The 22,446-nt window shown below is 42.5% G+C and overlaps 1 protein-coding gene across 4 annotated transcripts; it reads left to right on the top strand.

Annotated features, from left to right (window-relative positions):
• Nucleotides 1-10,118: 10,118 nt before the first annotated feature.
• On the top strand, nt 10,119-22,429 carry ndrg1a (N-myc downstream regulated 1a). Of its 4 annotated transcripts, XM_080484736.1 has the most exons (17): nt 10,119-10,489; nt 14,213-14,287; nt 14,916-14,951; nt 16,471-16,576; nt 16,890-17,010; nt 17,360-17,422; nt 17,527-17,587; nt 18,154-18,240; nt 18,339-18,395; nt 18,511-18,614; nt 18,685-18,741; nt 18,824-18,875; nt 19,314-19,361; nt 19,855-19,890; nt 20,209-20,260; nt 20,857-21,156; nt 22,171-22,429. In XM_080484736.1, exons 2-16 carry the CDS (start codon nt 14,231-14,233, stop codon nt 21,117-21,119), a joined length of 1,200 nt encoding a protein of 399 aa, XP_080340862.1. In that variant the 5' UTR covers nt 10,119-10,489; nt 14,213-14,230; the 3' UTR covers nt 21,120-21,156; nt 22,171-22,429. The 4 variants fall into 4 exon arrangements, with proteins under 4 accessions (XP_080340862.1, XP_080340861.1, XP_080340864.1 ...); XM_080484735.1 differs by having other exon boundaries at nt 20,857-22,429; XM_080484738.1 differs by lacking the exons at nt 10,119-10,489; nt 14,213-14,287; nt 14,916-14,951 and adding an exon at nt 16,081-16,243.
• Nucleotides 22,430-22,446: the final 17 nt, after the last annotated feature.

Consider the following 22,446-nt stretch of genomic DNA (forward strand, 5'->3'; position numbering starts at 1 on the left):
GACATGCAGCCAGGGTACAAAGGCCAGGAGTTATGGATTATAAAAACAAGTTAAAACCAAATAGTTTGTGATGCAAAATTGAGCATTTTAGCACTGTGACACGGCTTCGCATGATACGAATGCACACCGACAGTTTAATGTTGCAGACGGCCTCACCACACCCTGCTGCCAGCTCACTGTGTGCACACCGGTGAGCCAAGCGTAGATTTATGACCCGCTGGGTCAACACAAGATATGAGAGCTCACACACAGACATAATGAAGAGGAGGTGAACAGGGATTATAAAAGTTGTTTCAACAGCAGAGCGTATTTATGATCCCTTCTAGAATGAGTGATGAGACTTGGGGGGGATTACCCAAAATTTGCACTGGAGTACAACTACTGTCACTTCATTCGATTGTACTCAGGCTCCAGTGAAATCATTTCTATAGGGGGTTGCCACTGGAAGTTGTTGCATCTTATACTGTGAACATTCACCAGAGAACCAACCCCATTATAATCTGATGCACCACCAGGGGGACACAGATTACACGTCAAAGTAGCACAAGTACTCTTCTCACAAACTATTAGTAGTAGGTACTTTTGAACCATTAGATATTCTATTGTATTGCCAACAGTAATTCACTTTCATTGGATAAACACATTGCACAACATTTCTTAGACTAACAATAGAAGTATGAAAATCACACTTATAGTAAACAAATGTACATTGTCAGCAGGGATTTGTTGGTTTTATCGGCTACAAATATCAAAAGATTTGAATATCAATCCAAAGTGCTAGTATGGTCGATAGAAACTTACAAGTAGATAACATGATCTTAAGAAAAATACTGATAAATGTACAAACACCCCCCCAAAATCGTACTTACTAGAACAACTTCTTAAACAGTGATTATTTTCCAATATCTCAACCGATCGTTCAGTTCAGTGGTGACATTTTTCTAATCTCATGGCTTGTATTTACAAACTAAAATGAATTCACCTGTCTGAAGATTGCTTTTCCCCCCCACCCCGCCTTCGTTGCACCGCAGCACTATTTAGTAATGAAGGGATTATAATAATTGTTGAGGGGTCAATTGATGGAGAGATCAACTTGATTTCATTGCATGCTTTAGGAGCTTTTTTTTATCGGTTTGTTGCAGATAACAACAGAGCATGTGAGCAGAAGGCAAACTGAGGGAGGTCTGTCATGAGAAAAAAAAATAAATAAATAAAAAAATCTGCCAGACAGAGCACAAGCAGCAGGAGTTGGGTGAGCTCAGCATTTGACGCTGCGTGCCCACGACATACTTCTGCCCCGCAGGATTACTGGTGGACGACCTAGATTGTGAAACAGCCCTCCTGTCCTTCATCTTTTTTTCCCCCCTCGCTCCCTCCCTTCCTTCCCTCCAATGACTGGTCAAGAGATTACGCTCGGAGAGTGAGCCTGGCAGTCAGACAGGACAAGCATGTGACCGAGTGAAAACGCAATTCTTGTTTCTTTCTCCTCAGCTGCTTCTTGTCCAGTTTATCTCTTATTTTCTGTAACTGACACTAATTTTAACCTCCAAAACCTTGATTGGCATTATATTTCTCAAAAGGCCCCCTCAGCTTTAGGCTCATAATGATCATCCAAACTGACTTAGATTAGAATTTCTAACCGAAACAAGGTTTTGCACAAAATTGACTTGTATGTTGGAGTGACGAGGTTCCGTCAACTTGTGTGATCAAAGGAAACTGGAGCTTGTCTGAGTGTCTGTCTGTTGTTAAGGATTAACTGGTTTGTATGTACTGATTGACTAAACTGGTTCACGCAATAATCCCCCGAACCCTGTATTGAGGGAAAACTCCTCACCGTGCTCCGGTATGTTGCCATCATGCCACAGATGTCCTGGTCTTGTACCGTACGTCTCTGAATTGATTCATTTTTCTTTGCACGTATTACCAGCAGAGACACAACCGTTCTGATCCCCCCCCCCCCCCCCCCCCCTCATCATTTGTGACAGTAACAAGTGTTGTTGACCTGCTTTGTGTCTGTGTGTTTGTGTACATGCTCATGTTGGGGATAATCTGGAGGCAGTTGTTCTACAGCTTGTTGACATGTATGTAGGCCAGGAGACACCATGGGAGGCTGCTGCACTGAGGGAAACTAATGTGCTAAAAATAGCGTCCTTTTCCTCCCACCAGACAGTGAAGTATCAGGGGTATTGTACAAATATTAAACTATTATTAATGTCTTAGCATGTCATTCTTTGGATCATTGATTATTGAATTAGTGAGTGCCTACCAGAACATGTTCTACATTACAATTCAAGATCAGATGGTGGTAGTTTGTTTGTTTTTATCCCACAATGTTACAATTTAACACAAAAAGACTGTTGAAGCTTTCTATTTTTACCCACCAAAATAATTCTACAGCAATATTTTCCAGTCACCATTCAAGGAGAGGGTGAAGAATATCATAACTAATTTATACAGAGACACACGCGCCCACGCACTCATTCGCACCAGTTTAAAGTCTATCTCTGTCTGTCTTACATTCATGCTTTGGGATTGTTGAAGTAAAGTGAAGGAAATACACAGGCACCGGGAGGACATTCAAATGGCAAAATCCCAAATGAAATACATTTAGATTTGTGGATGTAATCTGACAAAACATGGGAAAGTGTGAATACTTGAGCAAGCCTCGTATTATCTGCTGATCTTACAGAACAACTCCTCGGTGAACAAATGGAAACTGAAACTGGAAAAGTGAAAATGTGTGTCTCAATACAATTCAAACTAAAACAACTCCAAATATGAAGTGGGTTTGTTTTGTGTTTGTTGTTATTGTTTCATATGTAGCTGGTATATACTTTTAATTATATGAAATGAATTAGTGTCTCTGTTGTTGCAGTAAAATGTGATGAAACAGTCCCTTGCTGAGCTGCAACAGGTAAATGTTGATCGGTAATTAAAGTTCCATTTGTCCCTCCTCGCTCATTAGCTCGGTGTACTCGTGCCGTCCTGTCCCGAGTAAAGACGCGCTGAAGGTGCGGCCTGCTGACGTCAGAGGATAAACATCCGTTCACAACAAGCGACGTCTGAAGAGTCACGTCGCCCTCGTCTTCCTCGTCTTCCTCGTCCCCCCCGCCCCCCCCCCCCGCAAACATCCGAGTCATCAGTAAAGCCGGTTCATTCAGCCCGAAACAGAACAAGTGAACGAAGGATCACTTTCTTGTGGCAATTATGCACGTGAATCATGTTAGACTAAACTGCTTAATCTGCATTTTAAAATATATATTGTTTGCAGTGACCTTCAGTGTCCAGAAAGGCACTGATAAATAACATGAATTCTTCTTCTTCTTCTTCTTCTTCTTCTTCTTCTTCTTCTTCTTCTTCTTCTTCTTCTTCTTCTTCTTCTTCTTCTTCTTCTTCTTCTTCTTCTTCTTCTTCTTCTTCTTCTTCTTCTTCTTCTTCTTCTTCTTCTTCTTCTTCTTCTTCTTCTTCTTCTTCTTCTTCTTCTTCTTATTAGTAGTAGTAGTAGTAGTAGTAGTAGTAGTAGTAGTAGTAGTAGTAGTAGTAGTACTCCACGTGGGGTCATGTGGGGGAGAACAAAGAAGTCCAAACATCCCTTTCTACTGCATCATCCTCCTGGCACACCCCAAGCTGATCCCAGACCCCCCAGAAGATCCCGTGCTGACACCAGCACTTCCTCTTCGTGACTGTGCCTGATACACCTCCAATAGGAAGTGACCTCATCAGATGACTTGCAGGACCTCGAGTTGGTCCTCCTGTCCAGCTCCACTCATGCAGGGTGAGGAGGCCTCCCACTCAGCGGAGAGAGCACTGTTCAGATCTCTTTCTATTGGTCATGGCGCAATGTTTATCAGAGGAAAGGCTTTAGTGTTTACATCGCGAGATACAGTTAATAGGCCGTTTTAATAGTGTAGTTACTCAAGTTATGATTGCTTTGGTTGTGCTGAAGCAATGAGAGGAAATTAGAAGGGTATTTCTCTGCTTGGATCTGAATAGGGGAAGACAGTGTCGCCATTTAAATTTAGGCATTCAGTAGTAACACCTGACACTTCCACTCCGAAAAAAAAAACGAAAAAAGAGCTGACCCACCCCCACTAGTGCTTGAGGGGAGTCTCGGGATGGGGGTGGGTAGTTTCCAAGACCTTTGCTGGTAGTGTGACGTGTGAATAGGAGTGGGTGAGGGGTGTGAAGGCAAGCTTCTCAAACATGTAGTAAAACACACCGTGATGGGAGTTTCCTGCTGTTTGAGGGAGGCTGTAGGCATCGACTCACCAGAAAACCCACCCTTCAGGTTTCCAGCGTCGCTTTCAGGTGTTTGCTGCTCTGAAGTCTCATGTTCCTGAGTTTCTAGTTTGGTTGCACATGGTTCCTGATCCTCCTTTTTTCCTCCTCTTTTGCTTTGAGAAACTTATTGTAGAGACTGGCAACGGCACACACATGCCCAAACAGATTTTAAAGAACGGTGGCACACCTACAAAACTTAGTTTAACGCTTATGTTGTCAAAACAGGCGTGTATTTACTCATGGGTTTTACTCCGTCTTTTGGAGAGTTTACTTTCTCCCCTTAAGCTGTGAGAATAGCTAGAATAGAATAGAAAAGAAAAGAAAAGAAAAGAAATTCTTTATTAATCCCAGAGTGAAATTCCTTCATTATATCCTTGTGCACATTTAGATATTATGTATTGGATCACATTGTGTATATTTACCTTAAAATCACTATCTGCTCAAGCTGCAGGTCTGCACACTAAATATAGCTCAGTTTTGTTGAGTGATTACCAGAATAAAACCTCAGAGAGAGAGAGCGGCCTAATATAATAATACAATATAGAAAAAAATGAGATGCGAAAGGGTTTGTCCTCAGGCGGCGGATGAGTGACCTTATGCTTATTATCGTGATCCTGATGAAAGACGTTACTCCCGGTTTCAGCCACCAACAAATCCTCGACTATGAACCAAAGTGGGGACGTGTAAATAGACAGAGTCATACTTCAGTGGGACATATTTGAATTTGCCCTAAATGAACTTGTCAGTGATAATTCACAATGGCTTGTAGTCTTCTCTGAATTACCCAGCCCGAGTTAATCAATTGTAAACTTTCCATGGCCAGGAAGGAATTTGAACTTTGAGATGATGTGGTCAAAACATCCCTCGTGCACACAGCCAAAAGCAATCACCCTACACTACCCTGTTTATCCTTCGTATCGGTTAACTTTCAAAGCAGTCGAAGCAGAAAATTTGATCTGATCCTGAAATCAAAATTGGTTATGCAATCAAAGTCAAAAAATGATGAAACAGTTCAAACTTGAGCAGCACTTAAGTTTGCATCTGCACACGTCCTTTTGCAAAATAGCAGAAAAAGGCCTGAGTCACAAGACAAGATCAGTTTTGAAGGTAAATAGATTCAGTTCCTTTCAAACAGAGCTGCTTCATACTTCTTTATCGCTTTCTTTCTGGTTCCCACTTGTGGAAAATATCAGCAGTTGGAAGTTTTGTACTTATTATGAGTTACAAGACTGATTCTAATTTCACCAGCTCATCACACAAACACACACAACACACTCATTCACAGTGTTATTTGATGCCAGTTTCCTTTTCTTGTTTTTCTTTTTTTTTTCACTACATGCTCCCAAATATTCAATATGTCTCATCAGACACTCCCTTGACCCCATCCTAATAATCCAAACAGCTGCGTCCACTGGTTATATAAAAACACTGCTGCTCTGTTGTAATTTGCCTGCGTGAGGGGTGAGTAAAAACACAATCCCACCTGTGAAACAGCCGGCGCTGTTATCACAGTCTTTCCCCCGTATGTCACCGGACACTGAAAACCTTGCTGATCCGTGTTTATAGCAATCGGGCTCTGATAACACCCGTGAGATTTCCATCTCATTGATAGTCTACTGTGTTTTTCTGTTGTTGGAGTAAAAGACTGCACAACATGCAATGAATGTAACAGCGTCACCCACCCGCTGACGCCCGGCCACCCTGACCTCACATTTTTCACTCAGGAATCAAAACAGAGGCCGGGAAAGTGCAGTTTCCACTTTGGTGATTCCTCCAACTTTGTCTGTGGGAGCTGGCGTTTGGGTGTCGGAATGTCTTTGGAGCTGCAGAGGCCTGGAAGTGGAAAAAAAATAAATTATTATGAAGGCGTTACACTTTCAAAAAAATAAAAAAAGAAGTAAGTAACAAATGTGGATGTGAAACTCTGACAAATTGCAAGAAGCAATAGACATATTTTCAAAGGGATTTCTAACGTCACGTCAATCCCAAGCTTAAATAACGGAATATTTCACAGCTGGCACGGTGTAAAAACCCACTGAGAGGGCTTCTGCTGCTTGGTTCAGCTGTGTCAACAGCATCCACTGCGCCTTGGCATATTTACTATACCCCGACTTGCTGCGGTGGAAGAAATATTAGTGATCTGATAGAGCACTCGACAGTATCTCGGAGAGGACCAGATTCAAGTCCATTCACTGCTTCAGTGATATTTTGCTATGCAACCCACAATGTGCTCACTCAGGTGCTTGTTACTATTGTATGCTGTTTGTATTGAATTATATAGCTGCGCGTCAATTGTTTTCTTTATTTCCCTGTGTGTAAATGATTCAGTGAAATTGAGATTGACCGTAAAGGGCAGCTGTTAATCTCAATTCGTAATATTGCAATATCCACCTTCATAACAACAACGCAGGCTTCTTGTTTTCACCGTGCACAGTCTTCAGTCTTGAGCCATGTTTTCTGTCTGCAGTTAAAGTTAGAGGAATAGCAAAGCAATCAGTGAACCGTGCTCTCATTTGACCGTGTCCAGCTTAACCTTTGTACACAGGCACTTACAGACCCAACAAACAATGTTATTAAGGCTTTACTATTCATTGATGACTGTTATATATCAGTAATATTTACCCAGCATGGTTAGTCACTCAGTAACGGTCTTATCAGCATGAAGAGAACAGAAAGCTTTCTTATCACAGTAGATTCTGCACCTTGGTGAGACAATCAATATTGAATACAGGTCAGGTAGAGGGGAATGTTCTTGACTAAAAGCTGAAACTGCACAGCTGATAGAGCTACTTTACAGCCTCAAAATGTTGTTTGTTGACCCACAACAAAGCAAAGCTGCAAAGATTCACAAACGAGTGGTACGTGGGACAAAGCCGGTCAGTCTGACCTTCCATGGTGTTAAGAAATAATAAAATTGGGGGCTTGCACTATATTAGTAAGAGTAGTGCACATACCATAAGAATGAACACTATAAAAGTTACAGCTGATTTTCGCTCCACTTGTAGTAATGTAGTTACGAGCCATACCGACTGAGAATGAAAGCGACACCATGAGGTTGACTGGGTGCTGAAGGCAGCAGAAACTGTGCAGACGATGGTGCAACGATTTTTAAAGAACATTTTCAGGATGGTTATATTATGTTTTATGAATAAACAAGGTGAATCTCCTCATTTAACTCTCAGGAAACATATTTTGTTATATTTTGCATTATTCTGTGAATATACCGATATGCTTTACTGGGCAAATGACCACACTATTTCATTGCTGCATGAGTAAACACCTGAGAATTCCAAAACATAATGAAACTGTTTTGTGAAACACTTAGATAGACACTGCTTTTAGCATAACTTCCTCCCCATTTGATTATTTCATTAACTTAAAAACTGAAAATGAAGGGAAACATTTGTTGCCAGTTTCCCCTTTTCAAAGTAATAGCCAATGCTTCCAGGAAGCCACATGTGGGGTGATTTTCGCCGCTATTACATAATATAGTTGCACAGGACTTCACAATACTGTGTCATCAATCTTTTACAGAAATCCAGTCAGAAAATCATCCAGTAAAGCCTTTTTTTTTTTTTTAAAGCTTGAAATAGTAAATTGTGATTCATTTTGATGCATTTTCAAAGGACTTTATCTTTATATAATTGGCACTTTTAAGTTGTAATGTTTGAAATAGCATTTGAGCAATGACTTTAAGTGCCTTTAAAAGTCTAGTATTGACAAGAAGCAAAACAGTGTTACAGCCTTTATGTAATGATTCACCAAGGCTGACAACTCTGGAAAGCTCCTTTTTGGTTAAGTTCACATGAAGACTTGCTTTTGAAGTGCCAAAACACTTCCAGAGAAAGCACGCCGAACAAACTCATCGGCTGCATTGCGGGAAGTTCTGCGGCATTGCAAACCATTTACTACGTGACCTGTCGGCTCACTTCATGTCATGTGTTTCTGAATCACGGTCGTTGCGAGCCTGTTGCATCACTGAGACTTCTGAGGCTTGTTGAATCTCGCTTGGAGAAGCACAAAGAACCTGGAATGGGTGTGTGTGTGTGTGTCTGTGTGTGTGTGTGTGTGTGTGTGTGTGTGTGTGGGGTGGATAAACACGGAGGAGAACCAGACGCCAGGAAACAGCAATACAATCATTATATTTAATACGGTGCTGGGCAGCAGCTGTCAGGATGAGTTTGGACTTCCAAGCGCAACGTGTTCTCTGACAAGCCTATTTTCTGTTTGTACTGAGCAGCAGTGTAACACGGTCATGAACTCAGAGATCAATCTCACATCAACTTGGTGACCCCAGACTGGCATACAGCATACTGAAGATATGCAGGGCAGGAGACAAGTTCACCTGAATGGACTAGATGTACAAACCGGGTCTATTGTATTGGAACATCAAGCAAGAAGGAAAATACAGGACGTTCCACACAAATTGCGACTGTGCATATACTCCTCACTGAATTTTAGTGAAATATTCATAATACACTGATTAGATATAAAATGTTTAGCCAGTCTGGAATGCGTCGTGGGAGTTGAAGCCTCATTTGACTTGTGAACGAGTACATTTTACTCGTACGGTGTATTTAGAAGTTGCATGCTTGCCGCCACAAACACACTAATCAGGCAGGTGAAAGTCCAGCCGTTTTATCATGTATTGAGACACTCTGTGACCCACATATGCCGCACTAAATCACTTGCAGATGGACGGGCTGCAAAAGGCTTTCTCAAAATGATGCCAAGCCCCGCATGCAGACAGAGAGATTCTACTTACATGAAAACATACAGCAGAGTTATTAATGGTTTTAAACTGATTTCGTTTGACTTTTGTTCCTCCGCCTTGCCGGCCAAGCTTTGCAGTGTAGTAAGTGAGTGACCTGAAATTAGCATAGTGGTTATATTTTCCCACTTTCCAATGCGGCTATTGTTCAATTTGTTCCTATTGAGGGCCTCACATTACAAGTTCACAGTACGGCTATTGTATCCCGACAAGGACCTTTCACACACTCATCGCCCATACTAGCTCTTATTGGCAGATTCACAATGCAACAGTCACACTCTCGCAGGTGTGGAAATTTCCATGGAGAGCTTCTGCACTGTGGAATACGCTTTGTAAAGATAAGTGAATAGATCTGAGACAATAAACAGTCTTATAAGAGGCCAACAAGCATGTCTGCAGAGACCTCAACATTCAGATGTCATGTGATACGTGTCTCTGATAAGTGGACTCCACACACCCGCCCAACTACTGGAGGCCATTCAGCAGACGTGACTCCAGATTAGATATGTTGAGAGGCACTTGTGAAAAACGCATCACCCATGCTGGCCCTCGAAGGAGCATCTGCACAGCGAGACGTCTCCATCGTGCGAACTGATGGGATCATTTCCCAGAGTACATGATAAAGTATTTTTGCGACTTCCTCTGTCCAAAAACATGCATTTAAAAGTTAATCGGTGACTCTTTAATTCCCCATAGATGTGACTGTGATTGTTGGATGAAGCAGTGTGGAAGATGGATGACTGGAACAGCTAAGGCCTGTCAAGGATGAGGCGTGTGGTCCAAGCTTGAGGGACGGGCTTCCCTTTGTACAGACTTATCTCCGCTTTGGCCTTGAATCAAGGTTGCAAGTCTACAGCATTCCTGAGCCTTCAAGACACATGGCCTTAAAACACACCTTAACATTTAGTATGTGCTCCTCAGAGTGATTCAAAACAATCCACTTCACATTGAGGGTAAATTCAAAAGTGAAGTAGTGAAGTCACAAATGAGTTGAGAGTAATTACTTCTTTTTTTTTTCTTTTTTTTTTTTTTTTAATATACATGTATCATCTGAGTCGATCAGACCGCGCCCACGTGTGAAGATGAACTGCACAAGGAAGTAAACATGTCTCATCAATGTTTCATGGTATTACACAGGGACCGTGATCCGCACAACCCCTGGAAAGTTGCGCCTTCAATCCCACATCTGTTGTTGCCCAATAGAAAGGAGCAGTGGGGGAAAGTGGGCCGGGCCGCGCGCGCTCTGCCTTTATAAAAATTCCCTCAAAACCTTCGCCCTCGCGACACGACACGTTATAAACAAAGCAGCGCCTCCGCTCCAAACTGCGCACTTTTACACACCACACACAAAGAAAAGTTTTTTCCTGGACTTTTTTTTGTTTTTTTTGTTGGGGAAAGTTCTCGTCTCGGGACAATCAGCAGCTCAAACCAAAACAGGTAAGCTTCTGCTCTGAAATATAAATATATTTATTTATTAGAAGAAGGAAGAAATGTGCGCTTTGCATCCCAGTCGTGTCTGAACATGTTTGTGCAACGATCAACAGTTTCAGTGAAGGAGGAAATATTTACTTTCTACTAATTTTGCAGCTTTTTATTCATCCCAAACTAAACACGCCTGCAATGGAACGTGGGAATGTATTTTAGAGGAGTTTCCCCCCCCAACAATTCTACTACTTCTGGAGTCATGTGACATGATGAACTCGCAGTTAAGGAACAGGTCGAGCGATCCACGCCATAGAGCGACACGCTTTTCTCACGTGATGCCGTAGAGACACACAAATAATAAAACATAAAATGTTTTTTTTATTAGGTGAGCAGCTGTTACATCCCCATTTGCCTCCCAGCTTTAATATCAAGAACAAAAACACAAACATTGGATTAGGAAAACCATGTGTCCATGCAGTCATGCAACTGACCATCTCTGAATATAAGGCATGTGTTTTATTTTCTGATCCTAAGGTATTACTGGAAGCGTGCCAAAACATAAAGCATGCCTTCCTTGGTCACTATCAAAACAATGGTGCGTGTTGACCTGATTCGAGGCTGTTTGGATTCTAAAATGATCCTAAATGTTGACATTATTCTGAAGCCTGCGCTTACTTCAGTGTAACAGATTGTCCATCTCATTTGAGGAGATCTGTTGATTCGAAAAGGAATATCTGGCAGAAACCGCCTGCTCGAATGATCATGCTAATGTTGTTTTTCTGTTTATAGAACTGCTGGTGATCCTCACGGACCAGCATGACCCCTCCCTCCCTCCCCCTCCTTCCCTCCATCCCTCGTTTGACTTACTGTAGCAGTAGGGACACCCACATTTTGATATCTCTTACAGTCTGAAAATGTAGGTCTGGAAGAGCTTAGTCCAGCAGGCCTGCTGCTGCTGCTGCTTCTGCGCTGGTATTTCAGAACCAGGGATTTGACAGATTAAGCGAGTTCCCAAAGATTAGGGAAGCAATCATTGTTTCTGCAGATGGATGCGCCAGGCTTGTGGATTTAAAACTATATGGAGGCAATGAGGAAGGTTGGCCAGGCCTTGACTCTAAAATTGAGACTCGATGTCAAAATCTAATCGGTACATATGCTTCCCTCTCGCTCCCAGTGAACAAAAAGTTTGAGCCCATGCTGTTTTGTAACTTGGATGTCCTGGCTTAAAGCAGTGTGTCATATCACTGGATTTACTGAGGAAAATAAGCAGGCGTGTGTCGTGTCGGCCTCGGATGTTGTTGTTTTCCTCTGATGCTCAGCGTACTTGTGTAAACAAGAGATTTTTCTTTTTTCTCTCTGATAAATAGAAAACCCGACAGTCCAGAATTTTACAGAGAAAAAGTATCAAATATCTTTCCTTTGTTATGCATCTGTTTTTGACTTGCACGCTTCAGATCATCCCAAACCTATATCCTCCCACTGTTTCCTGTTCATGATTGCATAACAGTCTCACTTCTGCCAGGACAAAGATGCTTCTGTGAATACTTTGATTTCTTAACCCAACAGTGAATCTGCCTGTAGAAACTAGTTTGGCTTGTTTCAAGTGTGTTACTAGGCCTGTTTAGTGAGACCCCCCCCCCCCCCCCCCCACCACACACACACACACACACTCATAAAACCCCTGTGAGAAAAAGAATTTCAGGAAGTACACCTACAAGATTCCAGAAATGTATTTCTTCGTTTCTTCAATGCATCTTTACCATATATATTCCCCAAAGGTATTTCACTCATGTGAAATCTGTACTTCCCATTAGAAGTCCCACTCATATCTTGTTTCCACGATTAAAACCTGTGAGGTTAAAGTAAAACCTCTCCCTCGGTGAAGGTGAAATATTAGCTTGGTGAAGCCAGCGGTTTGATGCACTCTATAGGTTATTAACAGCAGGTGACCCAGTTGAGCCCTCTTCTACAGCGAGAACTTCTCTTTTTTTCCCCTCAACTTTCTAACAGGTAGTGGCGGCCATGCTGGAGGACGTCTGCTGCATTATTTATTTGGTTTAATTTTACTTCAGTTGTAATAAAGGACTCACATGCTTCAGATCAATGCATGTGATCAGTGTTGGGTCCTTTTTCTGACTACTGAAGACATCCTTATAATCTGAAAGTTACCCCCCACCCCCCCACCCCCTCCCCTCAATACTGTGATAGTCACAAACATGCTTTCTCTCACATGGCTGTGGAATCTGAACGGGGGCTGATCTCTTGTCCTCTTTAACAAAGCTGCTGCAGTGCGATGGTGGCCATGTTTGAGAACTCAACAGCAGACAAATGAACCAGTTGTTTGATACTCCTCTTCCTCTGCAGTATTGCAAGATCCGGCTGGCGCTTGTGCCCTAGTCTGAAGTGTGTGTGTGTGTGTGTGTGTGTGTGTGTGTGTGTGTGTGTGTGTGTGTGTGTGTGTGTGTGCGCCTGCGTGTGTGTGTGTGTGTGTGTCCAGGGCATTTTCTGCAAGGCAGCTGTATTTGAAAGATAATGATTCACTTCCTCTAAATGACCACCTTGCCCTGGTGTGTATTCCTGCACGGTTTAAGGGGTTGATTTATCGTCCACTGTGTCTTTAAGCAAAGACAAACAAGTGAGACAGGGAGCACAAAGCCTGCTGTGAAAGTCTGCTGAGAGCAAACACCGTGTTTCCAACCAAGCAGCAACCAAGACAGGGAAAAGTGTGTGAATGTACAGAGCTGGGAAGCCAAGAGAGAGCTGAAAAGAAGCTGGGGTGTTTTGATGGGAACTAGTCTGCTGCTTCCTGTGTATGGATGTGTGTCTTGGTCAGTGTCCCCCCCCCTCTTTCAGCTGCAGGGGAGAAGAGGGCAAGACCCTGACTCTCTGGAAGGACTAGGCCGAGTGGGGGTGTGGGGGACAAAGAGCCCTCTTAACTGGCTAATTTGATTTGCATGCAGAGTTGCCGCTTCAACACAGCATCATGATCCGGACAGCTTGGCCTCTCTTTACGCTGTCTTCTTTCAACTTCTCAGACTCTTTTTCTTTGGGCCGGTCCCTCTCTTTTGTTTTTTTTTGTTTTTCTCTTGAGTTGCTTTAATTGAAGAGGTCTTTAAGTGTTTTCTTGTTTTCCCCCATTTGAAGTACAGGCCTGGTCTTGAAACAAACATTTCTCATGGGATGCGAGCTGTAATGAAAATGTCGTTGTCGCTCTTCAAAACACATTTGTGGGAGAGTTTAGTGACAAAACTAAGCATTTTGAAATAAGGTGTGAATTGTTAAAAAAAACCTGTTTCCCTGTTTTTCCTAATCTTTCGGATACACCCCGCCTGTCAGGTGTTTAGGAGACTGTGTGACTCCTCTTCTGTTGCTCAGCGTCTCTGTTATGGGTGTGTCCCTGTTCTCTGGCCCACATGTTACTGCAGATCACGGCGACCAGTCTATACATGCGCTTGTGTCTCTACACCTTTGAATGTGCTCTAACCTATAGTGAACCTTGTAACAGTCTCTTCGGCATTGTGTAGATAAGAGACACACCCACTCCAGAGTTCAAGCAGTCCCATCGGCGTATTGTATGCTGCTGCTGCTCCTCCCAAAGTCTTGTGTCATCACGCACTTCTGAAAGGCTTGAAAGCCAAAAGACGAGTGAAAGAAAACACTTTGTGTCGCTAAAAATGAGTAAATAAATCTCGGGTTACTTCTGCATAACTGATTTCTCATTTCTTTGTCTCTCAGACTCTGCATCTCTTTGCAATGGATGACACCCAAGTTGTTGAGTCCAAAGCCCTGCTGGTTGACAAGGAACTGCCGGTATGTAAAGTTGAACAGTTTTGGAAAATGATACTCAAACCTTCTTCTTTTTTCTTTTTTTTTTTAACGTGTTTCAGTACTTTATTGCTCGGCTATATCTGTGAGAAGTTGCCTACATGACAATTTCTGCAGCTTGGAATATAACTTCCAGCGTTTTAGTCTGTTGAAAATCTCACAGTTTCACAAGGCGTAAAGGTAATTTTCAGGAGAATATAGATCAAACAAGTATGAAAATGTTTGACTCGTGCGCTTTACTCTGTAAACCATCAGTCCACAACTCATTCATCCATCTACCCCTTTGTACTGAATTTAAGTCACTAAGTCATTAAAACACAGCAAGCTTTTGCTGGTAATACATTGTCAAACTAGAATCCTAGTTAATATTTCATTAACAACACAGCCCACAACATCAGTACATGTTTGGATAAAACTATGACACTGAAAACAAGAGCCTGCACTAAAATACAACATTAAACTACACCAACACAATTGAATATATTAATACCCTGTACACAGAGTGCAACTAAGAGTGAAAAAGTACAGCGCTGCTCTCTGGATATTAGATGATAGCATGTCACATTCTAATTGCATTACTTCTACGTGTTCATTACTCTGTTCTCTCCTTCAGGGCTTGAGAGAGGCTGTACTGCAGCTTGTTATTAAGGTAAATCTTCAGAAGAAAACTCTTTGTAATGCTCTCACCTCTTGTGACCTCTGATGTATTAGGAGACGCCAGTGTTGACTCTGTACAAATCCACTTCTCCTGGATGACTTATCATTTTAGTACCATCTAGTGGCCGATCAAAGGAATTACTTTTCCAGTGATTAACATTGAGCAATTCTCATCTGCTGTCATTTTATCAGGACAGAAATGCCGAGGTTCAGGGCCCTTTTGGCGCCTCCACAGGAGAAGATGTTAAACATGGGATTAGCTGAGTGTGACGATATTGTACGTTTTGCTCCTGAGACTATTTGTGAATGAGCTCTGATGAAGGAACAAGTTTCATAGATGTTTGTTTGTAAGCATGCAAGCACACACACTCGTGTGCACTTACACACAAACACACGCGCACACACGTGGCGCTTCGGGGGATTAGGTTGCTGTGCTCTGCAAAGGTGGAGGGCGGGCGAGGCAGAGTGTGGTGAAGCGGGCACGTTAAATCCAGTAAATAGGTTGTACTCCTCTGTGGATGTTTTTTTTTAGAGTTGATCCTCTGCATGTAAAAGTAGTTTGAAATTTTACCTTTTTTTTTAACTGGCAGTGTGACGCTGTGGATTATTTGCGAGTAATCAGTCCATCACGGGACAAACACAGCTACATACACAAGCACATTCACACCTGTGGGAAATTCAGCACCACAAATTAGCCTCACAGGCACTAGTGTTTACTGTGAAAGCCCAAATTACTATATTAGATCAGCGGTGGCTTTATTTGACTAAAATACATGTGTCCTCAGAAGATTTAATTTTGAGGGACAATTCATTGTAGATTCAGTGTTTTACTTTGATTCTCTTTCCTCTAAATATCGCTTATTAATGGCTCTGCCTCACCCAGACTCGGTCATTCAGCCTGTTTTGTTGTTGTTGTTGTTTTTAACATACCCACACAACGTGTCAGTGCATTTCCCCATGCCCCTCTGTCTGACATTGGCTGATCCAATTTAGGGATATCTTCATCTAGAATTAGCTTGTTTTGACCAGCTTGCAAGGCACCATGGGAGGCTGGGAGCTTAGGCCAAGTGGTAAGCAGGGTGCGGTATAAAATGCAGCTCTCAGCGCTGGGCTAATCAACTTCCGAGGCTTACGACTTGTTGGATCTATAGTTGAAGTGGACCACTGTGACCACAGTCTTCAGTAGCGAGCCCCACGAGCTACTCTACCGCCAACTACTCTACCGCAAACATGGTTTTGGAGGATTCTGACATTGAGATGATTGTGGCTGAGATTGAAGTCACTGTGAGTAGACTTTATTGAAATGGAACATTTGGATTATTTTGCCTCTTTTATAAATCATGAGGAATTATTATTGTGGCTCTTCAGAAAAGGTGGATTTTTTTTTTTTCTTTAATGTTTGCAGAGCTTTTAAACAGCTTGCTGTTGTCAAAGGAAGAAATCCTGGCAGTGTTTTAAAAAAAAAAATGTATTCAAAGAATATACTAAAAAAATGTTTTATGCATCTGTAGGAGCATGATGTGGAGACACCTTATGGAAGAGTTCACTGTACAATGAAGGGGGTTCCCAAGGGGGACAGACCCGTCATCCTCACCTTCCATGACATTGGACTGAACCGTAAGTCCTTCTCCTTATTCAGCTCTATCTGCGTGAAACATCTGTTGTTGTTCCTAAAGCCTGGAGTGTTTTGAATTACTGTACCACGTGGGGTAAGATTAAATTGACAGCGCTAACTTCATATTAGGTCAGTTGCACTGCAGCTACTAAACTCTTCCAAGCATATAGACAGTTTTTTTTTTTTTTTTTTTAATCATAGAGTCTAAGTCTCATAAGAAGACGGGGGATAACGCATGCGTGTTTAAAGACAACAAACCCTCTTTTACTTTCAGACACGTATCACTAAACCATCTCCACCTTTGCCGTTTTCCAGACAAAACCTGCTGGGACACGCTGTTCAACCATGAGGACATGTCAGAAATCATGCAGCACTTTGCCGTGTGTCACGTTGATGCCCCCGGGCAGCATGAGGGAGCCAACACCTTTTCCACTGGGTGAGCCAAACACACACGTACACACACAGACAGACAAACATAGCAACTCAATATATGTCAAGGAGTCTGTAACCTTTGACTTCACTAGGCTGCGCACCGTGATTGTACTTAAGGTAACCTAATTTGACGAGTGTCCTGTAAGGACAAGTGTTTATCTTGTTCAGACTAATCTCTCTGATGGTTCTCGGACTTTGCCTCGTGTTAAGGTTCGCTGAACATTTAAACACGGAGTTAAAATGGTTACACATTGATTAAGGTGTAATAAAAAAGAAGATAGTGGGTACCGTTAAACTGTTATCTTAATGGCCTGAAACAATGTTTGGTTTTTTTTGTTGTCTGTGTTTTCCAGATATGAGTACCCCTCCATGGATCAACTGTCTGAGACTCTCCCGCTGGTGCTGAAGCACTTTGGGTATGTTAAATTGTAGTTTTTACACTCGCACATCAGTTTCTTCTATTTAAGGTATTTTCTAGCCGGTTGTTCTAACAGTACCCGTCTATCTCCGTGCCCCTCAGGCTGAAGAGTGTCATCGGAATGGGCACGGGAGTCGGAGCCTACATCCTGACCAGATTTGCTGTAAGTTCACTTTTTCCTCACTTAGTCAGGATTAATAATCTTGCGTTTTAATCAACCTGGGATTAGCCGGGCCAGCTAATGTGTTTTCTGCCATTTTTTTTCCCCTGCTGATTTTGGCCATACAACACTGCTTATTGCTTGATCCCGCTGAGCCATGAAAGCCTCAGGAATGTAGCGGATCAGCGCAACACTAACGCTTTGCTCAATGGGAAGTCTCACTGTGTTGACAGAAGGCTGACAGAGAGCCTTCTTACTCACGAATGCCATGCTGTACATCACAAAACACCATATAAACACCATTTATATCATAAGATAAAGATGTTAATGCTGTAACTACCTTGTAATAATGAAATGATCAAACAAAATACGCCTCAAATTATGCAAAAAGGTCAGATTTAAGAGAAAGTAAATGCTTCCATCAAGCAAAATTGAAATAGACCTAAAACATCTAAAAAAAAAAAAAAAATAGCCCAATATAAGCAAAACCTGCACAAAGTAATTGTGCAGATGTTACCTTATGTATGCTTCAAGAAAATCTATAACTTTCCTGCCTCGTGTGGTTTTAGCTGGACTATCCAAATATGGTAGAGGGGCTGATGCTCATCAACATCAACCCATGCGCGGAGGGATGGATGGACTGGGCTGCGCACAAGGTAATGCAAATGGATCGACAACAACAGCACGGTGAAACCACTGAAAACTACATATTTGAAGCTGGAATACCAAATTTGTCTTTCATGTCCATTTTCAGATCAGCAGCTGGACACATGCGATGCCTGACATGATTATCAGCCACCTGTTTGGGAAGGTAAGAGTCCAGTTCTGTTGCAGGCTCCTTTCCTAAGTGGAGTGAAGTTGAAAGTTCTGGTTGTGGTCCTAGCATGTAATTCACGTTATGTTGTTTTTTTTTTTGTCTCCCACAGGAAGAAATCCACCACAACCAAGACCTGATTGCGACATACCGCCACCACATTGTGCACGACATGAACCAGTTCAACCTGCATCTCTTCATCAAGGCCTACGAAAGGTGGGCATGCACGATGAGAGAACAGACGAGTTGTGTTCAATATCTCAGTAACACCTTTGTCTCTCTGCAGTCGGAGGGATCTGGAAATCGAGAGACCGTTCCCCGGAAGCAACGTTAGGACCCTCAAGTAAGTTCTGCTTCATTTAGATGACGGTAAAAGGTGTGATATTTGTGCAGAGTGTGTGATCGTGTGTCTTCCCTTTCACCAGGTGCCCTTCTCTGCTGGTGGTTGGCGACAGTTCTCCTGCCGTGGAGGCTGTGGTGAGTGGAGGCACCAACTCCGACGTTCTCACAGCCATTAGAAACATGCTAATGATTAGACCGTTAACGTGTGCGGGACGTGTTTTCCATTCGCTTCAGGCATCTGTTAAAGCCAAAGAGATATGCAAGATTAAACATGGAAGGGCACAAGTTTAATGTGTCTTAAGTAAGAACAGCTTTGGAGACAGAAATCAAGTGACGCAAGAGCAGATTTAATCCGTTAAAGTTGAGAGATTTGGGTACGGACTCTATTTTTACTTCTGTAGAGGTCTCCAATCGCCCAATCTTCTATGTGACCTATAAATGCTGCATGTTTATGGTGTTTAACAATGAGAACTCACAAGTAAAATATTCTTTTAAATGCATCACTCGAATCTGAATTTAATCCCACATTTTGAGATGCAATCCCAAACAGACTTGTTTAATTTGTATCCCCAGGTTGAATGCAACACCAAGCTCGACCCGACAAAGACTACCCTGCTGAAGGTGCGTGGCCTTTTTAATGCCCCCCACCCACCGCCCACCCTACACCTCCTGCCCCATATTCTCATCCAGACTATAATAGCCTTGATGGAAACGCATCAGCTGATAAGATTCCAGCGGGTCAGCGTTTACCTGGTGACACATTAACCGGCGGGCTGACAGCTGAATGTGCCCTCAGACACAGCGCGCACACGCTTGTTGCCCGTGGGGGCGCAATCTGCAGCCGCTGACCTACTTGTGTTGTTCTGTGGAAACCTGTTATGATCAACCACCGCAACCAAATGGCTTGAACCGGGCGCCATTTATCAAGGTTAATTGTTCAGAGTGTAGAACAACACTGATGAAGGTAGCAGGGACAAGGTGTTTGGTGTGTTCCAGTGGGTCATGTAATGGAGGGGGCGGGGGGTAATGGCGCGTGTCCGCTGCCTAGTGAATGTACCGTTTGCAACATGCTAAATTCTCACGGGTTCTCTCCTGATCTCCCTCTTTCGTACAGATGGCTGACTGCGGTGGCATGCCCCAGGTTGACCAGGTATGTATGTCTGTGTGGCCGAGAGATAATCTCTGTGAGACATGTTGTTGTAGAGCAGATTGGACAGAGCAGGATAATGACACCGAGGGTCAGGTGGAGGGGCAGATAGCGTAAGGAGGTGGCACTTAAGAGCATTAACAAATACCAGATATGAAATCCTCCACATTGCACCGCACAGGCTCATAACAGCTGTCATATCTGAGACATTGGACATTAAGCTGCTGGATAAGTGACAGAGTCTGTCAATGTTATGTAAACAAGTGTGATAATTAACGACACGAAGGATGAATATCTCTCCCCTTGTTTTTTCATTCACAGCCTGCCAAGCTGACAGAAGCTTTCAAGTACTTCATTCAGGGCATGGGATACAGTAAGTATTGTTGCTGTGAGCAGATCTTAATATGAGACTGAATTTGCCTCAACCAGTTAAGAGATGAAGAAATATTTACTTTATCTTCACTTCAACAAGTGTTTCATGTGTAACTTACCAATCCTAAGGTTGATATTGATTTGTTTCGAGAAGCATTCATTTTTTTATCATTCAGCTTAGGAAGCTTTGGTACTTACATTAAGTGTTGTCACAAGTATTATTACTATAGCAATCATATTTATTCTATTATCTATAAGCTTTAATAGCTTTATTGGATTGAACTCCGTGGCTTACTGTCACATTGTGTTTCATTTCAATAGCACATTACATGTTTACATCACCTATATGTTGTATCAAACCCTTACAGGAGTACAATACATCTAATGCTGTGCTGTAAATCATAAAACACAATCTATTGAACAATATTCACTTTGATTAGAAATGTGGATGAAATATTCGCCATAAAATCATAATTGGACAAAAATGGCATAAAATAGGTTCATGATTAATCAGATAAAATCTTGTGTCATGCGAGGTAATTTGTAAAATTGAGTAAAAACTCTTCACTGCTTTAAATCCTCCTCCTCTTCCTTCAGTACCGGCTGCCAGCATGACTCGCCTGGCCCGCTCCCGCACCGCCTCCGGCTCCAGCGTCACCTCCTTCGAAGGCAGCCGGTCCCGCTCCCACACCACCGAGGGCAACCGATCCCGGTCGCACACCAACGAGGGCAACCGCAGCCGCAGCCACACGGCCGACGCCCACCACCACGCGCGCTCTCACGCAGACGGCGCCATGGACGGCACGGCCAACAACAACGTGGACCAAGCTGTGCCCAAGTCCACAGAAGTGTCCTGCTAAGTGACAACCCCCCCCCCCCCCCCCCCACTCCTCCAAGGTGCCCCTCCCCACTCACCAGACACCCAAACCTCTCACGGTCCCTTTGATTTGTGCTGCACTGCCTCTAATTAACACTCATATGCTTCTACACACCAATGTACAGAGCGACATTCAATAACTTGGAATTGTTGAAACGCACAATAGACCATGACCTGCAGATTCCCCAGTTTGAAAACAACGTCCAGCTCAAAGGACGTTGACCTTGCAGGTTTTGTCCTTGAGAGGGACGCAGGCATACCTTAACAGAGTCTTTTGTCTGGTGACGGTGTGATTAGGGACAATGCAGCATTTTGGGACTCCAAAGCAGAGAATGTTGGAGAAAGCTGTGGCTAAAACTACGCCAGCTTGTAATGTATCTCTTTTACTCTTAATGCATTAAAAATCATTTCTATTACAGCATTCCTTCATCCAGTTTTTATCCGTTTTACCTTGTTGACACAGCTTTCTCAATTATACCCGACTGTAAATGTCTGTTTCCTGTTCTGTAATTGTTTGATCATTTATGCTTTTTTTTTTTTTTTCCCAATGTTTCAAGTGTTGTCATATGCACGTTGGAGCAGATTTATAGATGTTTGAGGGACGACGGGAAGACATTCGGATCAAGAAATAATATGTTTGCCTAAAAATCACTCATGGAACTTTCAAATTTAAGGGACAGACTTCAAATATGTGTTGTGTACATACAGCGAATCATACCGTTTGACTGACAAATGTCCACAATGTTCTCCTGCTTGTTTTAAAGATTGCTATTTCAGAACATGTCTACATCATCATGAAATACACATTTCAAAAAGGAATCTTTTAGTAAAAGATGTTTGTCATTGCATCATTGAGACTTTATGCTTTGTCAGTAATCAAAACCTTGTCAAATAAAAATGGAAAAGCTTTATATCCTTTATGAATGGAGAAAAAGAAATCCCTTTTTTTTAAGATTACTATGCAATCAAGCACAGCTGAACAAAGATGTGCCATGAAATTGTTCCACTTTTCTTCTTTTTTTTTTTCTTTTTAGACGTGACGCTCCTCTGGCTGAGGATTTGTTTGGCGAGCGACGCGATCTGTCAACATATTAACACGAGGCCAGCTATAGAGCTTACCTGATACTTTCTACTCCTGTACGTTACTTGCACTACAGTGAAATTTGACTTTGTAGGACACATACACCGCTTTGTAAAGATGCGATGCACAACTGTCTAATGCTGTAGGAAAGCATTAAATGACATAACAGTTTGTATTTATTAAAAAAATGACAATAAAAACCTTGTAACAGACCTCACCTGACTGTGTT

This window comes from Lipophrys pholis (genome assembly GCF_963383615.2).
Source record: "Lipophrys pholis genome assembly, chromosome: 17".
Classification (NCBI taxonomy): domain Eukaryota; kingdom Metazoa; phylum Chordata; class Actinopteri; order Blenniiformes; family Blenniidae; genus Lipophrys; species Lipophrys pholis.

Coding starts and splice junctions, on each gene's coding strand:
- ndrg1a (XM_080484735.1), top strand. CDS start 14,231: ATGGATGACACCCAAGTTGTTGAGTCCAAAGCCCTGCTGGTTGACAAG. Junction 17,588..18,153: donor ACATCCTGACCAGATTTGCT/GTAAGTTCACTT, acceptor GTGTGGTTTTAG/CTGGACTATCCAAATATGGT. Junction 19,362..19,854: donor CAAAGACTACCCTGCTGAAG/GTGCGTGGCCTT, acceptor TCTTTCGTACAG/ATGGCTGACTGCGGTGGCAT.